The sequence below is a fragment of the Artemia sp. Qi Xiang Cuo genome, chromosome 4 (genome assembly GCF_049724085.1).
Source record: "Artemia sp. Qi Xiang Cuo chromosome 4, ASM4972408v1, whole genome shotgun sequence".
Classification (NCBI taxonomy): domain Eukaryota; kingdom Metazoa; phylum Arthropoda; class Branchiopoda; order Anostraca; family Artemiidae; genus Artemia; species Artemia sp. Qi Xiang Cuo.
Window position 1 is genome coordinate 3,686,784 of NC_142797.1, and position 11,146 is coordinate 3,697,929.

Below are 11,146 nucleotides of genomic sequence, written 5' to 3' on the forward strand. Positions count from 1 at the left end.
CCATTCGTCTTACTTTTTAAAGATGCTACTTATTTCCAGTTGAAAATACTTATTTTTTAATTTAATTGGGATGAAAAGTCAAAGTTTAGCATAAGGAGCAAGGTATTTCGGAGGGGGCAGTTCACTTCATATACAGGATAATTTCCATTCGTCTTAGTTTTTAACAATGCTCCTTATTTCTAGTTGAAAATGCTTTTTTTTTAATTTAATTGGGATGAAAAGTCAAAGTCTAGCATAAAGAGCAAGGTATTTAGGAGTGTGCAGCTCGCTTCATATACCGGATAATTTCTATTCGTCTTAGTTTTTAATGATGCTCTTTATTTCTAGTTGAAAATGCTTATTGGAAAAAAAGAACATCATTAAAAACTAAGACGAATGCAAATTATCCCGTATATGAAGCGAGCTGCCCCCTCCGAAATACCTTGCTCTTTATGCTAGACTTTGACTTTTCATCCCAATTAAATTAAAAAATAAAAATTTTCAACTAGAAATAAGGAACATCGTTAAGATCTAAGACGAATAGAAATTATCCCGTATATGAAGTGAGCTGCCCCCTCCTATTTACATTGCTCCTTATTCTAGACTTTGACTTTTCATCCCAATTAAATTAAAAATATGCATTTTCAACTAGAAATAAGGAGCATCGTTAAAAACTAAGACGAATAGAAATTATCCGGTATATGAAGTGAACTGTACCCTCTTAAATACCTTGTTCTTTATGATAGACTTTGACTTTTCATCTCAATTAAATTAAAAAATAAGCTTTTTCAACTAGAAATAAGGAGCATCATTAAAAACTAAGACGAAGAGAAATTATCCGGTATATGAAGCGAGCTGCACCCTCCTAAATACCTTGCTCTTTATGCTAGACTTTGACTTTTCATCCCAATTAAATTTAAAAAAAAGCATTTTCAACTAGAAATAAGGAGCATCGTTAAAAACTAAGACGAATGGAAATTATCCCGTATATGAAGTGAGCTGCCCCCACCGAAATACATTGCTCCTTATGCTAGACTTTGACTTTTCATCCCAATTAAATTAAAAAATTAGCATTTTCAACTAGAAATAAGGAGCATCATTAAAAACTAAGACGAATAGAAATTATCCGGTATATGAAGTGAAAATTATCCCGTATATGAAGCGAGCTGCCCCCTCCGAAATAACTTGCTCTTTATGCTAGACTTTGACTTTTCATCCCAATTAAATTAAAAAATAAGCATTTTCAACTAGAAAAAAAGATCATTGTTAAAAACTAAGACGAATGGAAATTATCCCGTACATGAAGTGAGCTATCCACCTCCGAAATACCTTGCTCTTTATGCTAGACTTTGATTATTCATCCCAATTAAATTAAAAAATAAGCATTTTCAACTGGATATAATGAGCATCATTAAAAACTAAGACGAATGGAAATTATCCCGTATATGAAGTGAGTTACCCCCTCCAAAATACCTTGCTCTTTATACTAGACTGTGACTTTTCATCCCAATTAAATTAAAAAATATGTATTTTCAACTAGAAATAAGGAGCATCATTTAAAACTAAGACGAACAGAAATTATCCGGTATATGAATTGAAAATTATCCCGTATATAAAGCGAGCTGCCCCCTCCGAATTACCTTGCTCTTTATGCTAGACTTTGACTTTTCATCCCAATTAAATTAAAAAATAAGCATTTTCAACTAGAAGTAAGGAGCATCGTTAAGATCTAAGACGAATGGAAATTATTCCGTATATGAAGTGAGCTGCCCCCACCGAAATACATTGCTCTTTATGCTAGATTTTGACTTTTCATCACAATTAAATTAAAAAATAATCATTTTCAACTGGAAATAAGGAGCATCATTAAAAACTAAGACGAATGCAAATTATCCCGTATATGAAGTGAGCTGCCCCCTCCGAAATAACTTGCTCTTTATGCTAGACTTTGACTTTTCACCCCAATTAAATTAAAAAATAAGCATTTTCAAGTAGAAATAAGGAGCACCATTAAAAACTAAAACGAATGGAAATTATCCCGTATTTGAAGTGAGGTGCCCCCTCCAAAATACCTTGCTCATTATGCTAGACTTCGACTTTTCATCACAATTAAACTAAAAAATAAGCATTTTCAACTGGAAATAAGTAGCATCGTTAAAAACAAAGACGAATGGAAATTATCCCGTATATGAAGTGAGCTGCCCCCTCCGAAATACCTTGCTCTTTATGCTAGACTTTGACTTTTCATCCCAATTAAATTAAAAAATAAGTATTTTCAACTAGAAATAAGGAGCATCATTAAAAACTAAGACGAATGCAAATTACCCCGTATATGAAGCGAGCTGCCCCCTCCGAATTAGCTTGCTCTTTATGCTAAACTTTGACTTTTCACCCCAATTAAATTAAAAAAATAATCATTTTTAACTAGAAAAAAAGAGAATCATTAAAAACTAAGACGAATGGAAATTATCCGGTATATGAAGTCAGCTACCCCCTCCAAAATATCTTGCTCTTTATGTTAGACTTTGACTTTTCATCCCAATTAAATTAAAAAATAAGCATTTTCAACTAAAAATAAGGAGCATCGTTAAAAACTAAGACGAGTGGAAATTATCCCGTATATGAAGTGAGCTGCCGCCACCGAAATACCTTGGTCTTTATGCTAGACTTTGACTTTTTATCCCAATTAAATTAAAAAATAAGCATTTTCAACTGGAAATAAGGAGCATCATTAAAAACTAAGAAGAATGCAAATTATCCCGTATATGAAGTGAGCTGCCCCCTCCAAAATACCTTGCTCTATATGCTAGACTTTGACTTTTCATCCCAATTAAATTAAAAAATAATCATTTTCAACTAGAAATAAGGAGCATCATTAAAAACTAAGACGAATGGAAATTATCCCGTATGTGAAGCGAGCTGCCCCCTCCGAAATACCTTGCTCCTTATGCTAGACTTTGACTTTTCACCCCAATGAAATTAAAAAATAAGCATTTTCAACTAGAAATAAGGAGCATCGTTATAAACTAAGACGAATGGAAATTATCACGTATATGAAGTGAGCTGTCCCTTCCAAAATACCTTGATATCTATGCTGGACTGACTTTCCATCCCAATTAAATTAAAAAATAAACATTTTCAACTGGAAATAAGGAGCATCGTTAAAAACTAAGACGAATGGAAATTATCCCGTATATGAAGTGAGCTCCCCCTCCAAAATACCTTGCTCTTTATGCTGGACTTTGACTTTTCATCCCAATTAAATTAAAAAATAAGCATTTTCAACCGGAAATAAGGAGCATCGTTAAAAACTAAGACGAATGGAAATTATCCCGTATATGAAGTGAGCTGCCCCCTCCAAAATAGCTTGTTCTTTAAGATGGATTTTGACTTTTCATCCCAATTAAATTAAAAATAAACATTTTCAACTAGAAATAAGGAGCATCATTAAAAACTAAGACGAATGCAAATTATCCCTTATATCAAGCGAGCTGCCCCCTCCAAAATACCTTGCTCTTTATGCTAGAGTTTGACTTTTCATCCCAATTAAATTAAAAAACAAGCATGCTGTCTCTGATTGGCCCTAAAAAAATGGGTGTTGTCTAAAAAAACAGTGCCTTGCACACACACACACAGACTCATTGTTACTTACTTACAATTTTTTCATAATTTCTTGAATCAAATTTCTGCATTGTGTATACAAGAGGTGACTTCAAGAAAGAGTTTGTTACCTATTTACAATTTCTTCATAATTTCTCGAATGAAATTTCCGTATTGTGTATCCAATAGGTGAAAACAATAAAGAGTTTATTACTTACTTGCGATTTTATCATGATTTCTTGAATTAAATATCTGTATTGTGTCCAGGAAGCGAATTCAAGAAAACGATTGTTACTTACTTACAATTTCTTCATAATTTAATCAAATGAAGAGAACTATTCTAAAGAATAAAGACTGGTTAAGCTTAAAGATATTTATTGCTTAAACGTATTAACATATTTTTTTTTTGAAAAAAAAACAACACATGTTTACATAAAAATAGTACTTAGAGTTCACTCTTAAACATCCAGAAACGATGGTCCCATCATATATAATAGTTTTTACCATGTCTTATGGATTTATCACGATAAGGTATGTCCTTAGGTATCCACTGCGTGAAGAACCTAACCTCGTCTTCAGGACGGTGATAACCCCCTTCAAATTTAGGACACTTAAACTCTTCTAGATTGAAAAGTGGAATCCTAGGGTGACACTTTTTAATTAAAACTTTATATGTAGGTACATTACCCTTTACGTATAGTGCTTCAACCCCGAAAAATCTGCAAATTTCACTGACTTCCTCCTGAACATTTCTCAGTTCCTGACCAGTATTATTAAGGGGTGTAATCACTCTATCATAGAATCCCAGTCTGTTTATATGACGTAATGTAGTACTCCACAAGCTTTTATCATACTCAAACATGTTATAGTTCACTATCCAATGATAACAGTCAATTTCTTCGAGTTCCATAGACAATAATAAAAATACACATTCAAATATAACACCAGAAGATCATTTTTTCAAACCGATAAATTCTGTGTCATACAGTCCTGTCATCTTGGAAGCTATTAATGTAGTTGTTAAGCAGCGAAATACTTCATCAAACTTTTATACCTTTGCTCAAGGTTGAATGGAGTTATGGCTAGGGGGATGAGTCCTAAAACCATCTGAATTCATTGTGGGGAGGAGTCATAAAACCCTTAGAATTCACTGCGGGGAGGAGTCATAGAACTCTCGGTATCTATTGCATGCAAATGAAGCCTGGAAACTACATGTAAAAAAAATACAATTTCAACTATTACCTACACTTGAAATTTATTCAGAATATTAATAGGGGGCACCCCCTTCCTCAAACTCCTCTTTTTTCCTCTACGATAGTTACCCTCTGTATTAAATACACACGCGTACATAAAATGACCGTCTCATTAACTTTCTAATCGAAACAGCTGTTAGGGACAAGTGGAATTTATCTGCACATTCTTGTGCAATTCATATCAATAACAAAAAGCGTTGTCTTATACAACCATGACCATACTCTCAAAACATGTTGGACCACATTATAGGTTGCCAGCTTTTTTTACAATGTCCATGTTATACTGTAGTGCCTCAGGCGTGGGTTTTCTTGTCCCGGTTCTTGTGTAATTCCATGTATTTTTTTATGTATTTGTGAAACTGTGTATATGGATACTACTATCATGGCCCAGGCTGTCGTTTTATTGGGTTTTTGGTCATGTTTAATTGGGCAGTTTATTGCAAAATGCCCCGTGGTAACACAGTTATAGCAAGTTAGTTCTCCTTGCGCGGTGTTATATTGGCTATTTTTGTTATAATCCCTATATTGAAATATGTCTGTCTCCTAAACTTTCTCTCTTATTTCGGTCCATCTATTTGCCATTTCCGCCATTTCTACGCTTGTTTTTGGGTTCTTTTCTTTCAAATATATTTTAAATTCTCGGTGGGTATTTTCTAAAAATTGTTCCATTACTGTTTTATCTATTATTTCTGTCATCTTTTCTTTTATTTCTTCCGGGTCTTCTAACATTCTATAATTTCGTAATTCTAGCCATTTAAAACACATGTATTTCAATTTGTACCCGAATTCTTTATAAGTTTCGTTGTCTCGTTTTCTTTCGCTTCTAATTCTCCTTTGAAAGTGCTCGGGGGAGAGTTGAAACTTTTCAAAAATGGCTCGTTTTAGTCTTTCAAAATCTTTTGAGTAGTCCATTGGTAATGCTTTATATGCAATTTGTGCTTTGTAGTTAAGGAGGGGCTGTATTCTTGTCACCAAATTTTCTCTCGGCAATCCGCTTAATTCCGCTGTTTTTTCAAAATTGTATATGTATAAATGTACATCTTCATTTTCTTTCATTGGTTGAAGGTTTTCTGCCTGCATTACCTCTATTGTAGACAATTTCTAGGGCTGTTGGGACTTTCTCTCTGCAATCATTTCGATGATGTCTTTTCTTTTCTCTCTATCTGCCTGCTCCTTTTTCTCTCTAGCTCTTCTTTCTTCCTTCATGAAAGTTAATAGTTGTTGTGTCATATCTCTTTGATTTCTTTTTCGCGAGCTCCTGCTGGAAATTGAGCTTCTACTACTCCTTCTACTTGGCCTACCATGATTCTCACTGTCTCTATATTCTCTTAATTCGCTTTCTGAGTCTGCTTGTTGTATAATATTTTTTTTTGCCCGCAGCTCCCCTAATTTTTTTACCTCCTCTGAAGAGTGAGTGTGTTTTGCTTTACCCGTTCTTTAATGTGATGATTTTTTCTCATTTTTTATCGCCACTGTTTCTTTTGTTTTGGTTTCTCTATCTAAGAATTATTCTTTTTAAATTTCCCTTAGACATTTTTCTTCGTCCTTCGTTCGTACTGGATATCGCTCTATCATTGGATTCGTTTACACGATTTCCTCTTCACACGTTCCAGAAATGTCTATTTTACACGTTAAGTGATACGTGCTTCTATTTGTTGGTGTCTTCTTAAGGGTATTTCCAGCGGGAGTCGCATACAATTGTGTGTCTGAACCCGATTTTTGTTTTACCGTGGTAAATCTTGTCTCAATTCTCCGTTTGTCCGCCATTATTTCAAGGTTTACTTAACGTCTTCCGTCAGAATGAAAATCCTTTTATCAGTGTCTCTTTTTATCCTTTCGTTAAAAATTGTTTCCTTTTAATTTGCCGGTTCTACGTGGGCGGCGCAGCCTCCCTTGTCTTACAAGTTAATTATTCACGTGATCTATTGATTCTTAAATTGTATTACTTATTATTATCCGACTAGGCACAGCTCAGATAAAAAAAAATTCTTTTTGCGATTTTTTATATATGTAACCACAATAGGCTACTCTTGTAGGCTAAATTACTTGTCTCTTCGAAAATGCGGAATTTTTTTACTATCAGTGCTGCTGATAGCTCCTTTTGTTGCTACCGCCACTTATTCGGTTGTATAGTACGGGTGTCACCACTTCACTTATTGATGCAAAAATGGCACAAAAAGGTTGCTATGCCACTTACTCGAGAGGGATAACTCCTTGTCGGCCCAAATGTTAGCGGGATTCCCGCTCTTACCCCAACGGTTCCGTATCTATCAGGTTTACCGATAAGACCTTTTGTTGTTTCCACCATTGTTCGTGGTATTTAGCCACCAGTGTTATACCGGTAGGCCACAACGCCACTGGCGTGGTAATATACGGGTGTCATCACTTATTTAAGGGGAAAACCCCGGCCACAAATTATAATGTGATTCCCGCGTCTACCACACCGGTTCTATAAATATCGGGTTTGGTACTACCCGATTTGCAGTATACCCTGTCCCAGCGTATGATAACATGATCGAGTGGTCAAATGTCCACTTTCTAAAGCCATATATACCCGCCTTGGGTTACAGCTATAACATCACTTAACCCTCTCCTTGGAGGTAACAAACCTCCCTGTCAATATAATAATGACGGTACCTCGTAGCTCTATTCCTACCCTGCCTGGGTTACGGAAACTAGTACACAGTTTGTAAAAAATACCTTACTTGTATTCTTCCAAAAGGGTCACAATAATCCCACATAAATATATCTCCCTGAACGGGGTTTAAGCGTAGACTAAAACAAAATGATATTTTTTACACAACTGTTCATAGGGGTGCACCTTCGCTTGGCCCAGCCAATCAGCTACATCCCCATTCAACCCCAATTCTACCTCTTAGCTTTGTCTTTCAATGACTCCCAAACCAGGAAGTACGAAAATAAAACTTGGTTCAAAGCTTACTTATTGCGACACCTCTAACTTAGCAACGAGAATTTAACCTGTCTTTTGAAATTATACTATAAGCAAATGTAATTAGAAAAACGAAAACAGGTCATTTATCTGAAACGAAAAGAAACAGTGATGGAACCCCAACACATATATATATACATATATATATATATATATATATATATATATATATATATATATATATATATATATATATATATATATATATATATATATATACATTCTAAGACCACACTGGCTATACATGACGTATGAAACCAAGAAAGGAAAGGACATAATGAATGAAAAATCAAATCAAATAGGTGAGAAAACGAGGATTTTGTCAGCCAGTGGCAAAATATGAAGACTAAAACAAGCAAATATTTACCATATTACCATATTACCAATTTTACCATATGCTGGTATAAAAACCAGCCAGGAGTAAATGAAAGAAAATTCAACAATTGGATTGGAAAAGTATTCTTTGCTTTGCAATAGACTTTGCCTGTCTGCAACTTCAATTTTCATTAGATATGCAGACAGGTTGTGGAGGTCCTTGTCGAAATATTTGCTCGTTTTTTGTCTTCATTTTTTGCCACTGGCTGACAAAATCCTAGTTTTCTAATTTCTGGGATTAGTTGTATTGCGTCTATAACTAAATCGATAATTGTTATTAGTTAACTTTAAATATAAATAAAAATAAACCTGAAATTACAACTTTCATGAAAATGTAGCTCAGTAAATTTTACACAAATCGGTAAAGAGAAAAAAAAAAGAGATAGAAATTAACTTCTTCAAAATTGCAGTTCTAAGTAGTTTACACAGTTTAGAGTAGCCAATAATTGATTGTTTTACTTCTATATTACCAAACAATTCAAAACAAATACATAAACTTATAAGGCTTCATTTTCAACACAAATTCGTTCAAGATCCTTTCTATGACTCGACAATTTTCCGCAACTCAATTTGAAAACAAACAGCTTTTTGCTTAGCTGAAGAAAACAGGCAAAGAGGCCGATTTTTGGCAACCAGTAAGACGTGACCTAACCAGGTTTATATCAGTTAAACGAACACTTACGACGCTTGATTCTCTGGAAGAACTAAAATCGGTCTTTCAACTAAAAAAAAAAAAGGTTTAATTTCTAATGAAAGTAAGGATAAGTAATTGGTCCGTACATGAGAGGGACTGCCACCTTCTCAATACTCTTCGGGCTAAGTCTTTTAGTGATTTTGAGAAAAAAGCCTCTGAATTTCATTTAAGAATTGGGACTAAAGGTCAAACTTTATCGTGAAGATAGATACTGAGGAGGGGGAAGAACCCCCCTCCCCCCCACAACCATTATATACGGAATGAATTGTTTGTTTTTAGTTTTAATGTTGCCCCTTACTTTCAGTAGAAAAAACTTGTTTTTTATATTTAATTTCTGATCGTTTTTCCAAAAACACTAGGAAATCAACCTCCCCCTCCTAGGAAGATTCCCTTCCACCCATAATAGTTCCTCCATGGAGAGTTCCTCCCATGGAAAATTGCCTACCCCTCTTAAAATTCCCCAGAGAATTCCAACTCTGCTGAAAGCTTCCACATATTAAATGGAGTCACCATCGAAAAAGTAAAGACAAATAAAACGATTTTCATATATGAATTCTGGCAAATTCCCCTGTATAAGATTTTACCTGGAGATTTCACCCCCAAAAACTTTCCTCTCAATGGAAAAATCCCTTGTAGAAAATTCATGACCAGAAAATTTGCCCCAACAAAAAATTTCTTTATATTTTTGATTAACAAATGGACTTTCCAATAGGCTTCGATTATCAACTATGTCAAACAAAATGACCCTCTCAAAATTTTGATCGGACGACTTTAGGGGAAAAAGTGCGTGGGAGGGGTGGGCTATTTACCCTTAAATTTTTTTAGTAACTTCAAAAGCAGAACTTTTAATTTCTCTTCAAATAAGCCCTCTCACTATATTTTAAGAACATTAGTTCCATACGATCTCAACGGGAAGAAAGAAAAAAAAATAATAATAAATAAACACCCCATCATGATCTTTCTTCTGGCAAAAGATTGAAAATTCCCCATTTTTGCAGATAGTACCTCAAAACCTCTACATTCAGGTTATATGACACGCTGAATCTGAGGGTGCAATTTTAAATGAGATTCTTTGGTTTTTGGGGAATATTCCAACGTTTTTCTAAAATCAGGCAAATTTACCCAAGCTCATAGTATTTTATGGAAAGCAATAAAATAAAAAAACTTTATGCGTTTGAAATCAACATCAAAGCCAATTCTATTGATGTTATATATATATATATATATATATATATATATATATATATATATATATATATATATATATATATATATATATATATATATATATATATATATATATATATATATATATATATATAAAATAAAAATACCGTTTTTAGAGCTTCGGTTACTACTGGGCCGAGTAGCTGCTTATTTTCAGTTCGTTACCACGGACTGTTTGATCTTTAGAAGTGACTACGTTTGAGATTATTACTTATTTCTGTGATTTCAAACATTATAATTTTAGTTCGAAGTTCAGTTTCAGCTGTTTCTCAGAGCTAATGATAAGCTTTACATGACAACACTAATTTCAGATTACTCATTGCATGGGAGTAACAAACGATTTCCAATTACGAAAGACAACATTTATCAGAATTTATTAGTGCTTTTACATTACAAGACAGTTTGAAAAATATTAAACCAATAGCCTACGTGTAGAGAGAGTAATAGGGACCTTAAGGTCCCTATAACAACCTCATAATGTGTACCTTCCTCTACTACTACTCCTTCAAATCATTTCCAATTTAACTAGATCTTCACATCCCCCTCCCCCAAATGTATGTATGTTGACCAAGGTTATATACACACAAAAAAAGTTGTGATCTGCCAGAATTTAAAAAAAAATTTCTCACCGAGAGGTGGTTCTCAATGGCAAACAATGCCATTTAGAAAAAAAAATCCCAATAAAATCAGCAAGTCTGGAATAATTCCTAGAAATATAACTGAGGGAAATCTTAAACCCAGTTAAGCTGTAAGTGAATCTGAACAACCAGCAACTGCAATTAAGTTAAACAAAACAAAAAAATTTGGTCGAATACATTTTTTCTACATTGGGGTTTTCTTGACACGAGGTTCAGAAACAATGAATAGAATTTTCCAGCCGATTTGAGACCCAAATCTTTTTGGCCTCAGTGGCAAAAATAGACAATATGGAGGATCTTTTCAAGCGGATTACAAGACTAAATTTTGGCCCATTTTTGGGGTATTGTTGTAAGCTTGAAGCCTCCCAGAACAGTTTTTTTTTTTTCACCGAAAATTACGTACATTTAAGCAAATTTAGGTTAAATTTGA

The 11,146-nt window shown here is 34.1% G+C and overlaps 1 protein-coding gene across 2 annotated transcripts in view; it reads right to left on the reverse strand.

Annotated features, from left to right (window-relative positions):
• Positions 1-8,056: 8,056 nt before the first annotated feature.
• Positions 8,057-11,146, reverse strand: part of LOC148952691 (uncharacterized) — a 43,232-nt gene continuing 40,142 nt past the window's right edge. For both annotated transcript variants that reach the window (XR_016141669.1, XM_089088044.1), the window contains one exon: positions 8,057-8,879. Coding sequence is in view for 1 of the 2 variants with exons in the window: in XM_089088044.1 (XP_088944170.1) it covers positions 8,836-8,879 (44 nt within the window). In the remaining variant the exon portion in view is untranslated. The remainder of the gene's footprint in view (positions 8,880-11,146) is intronic.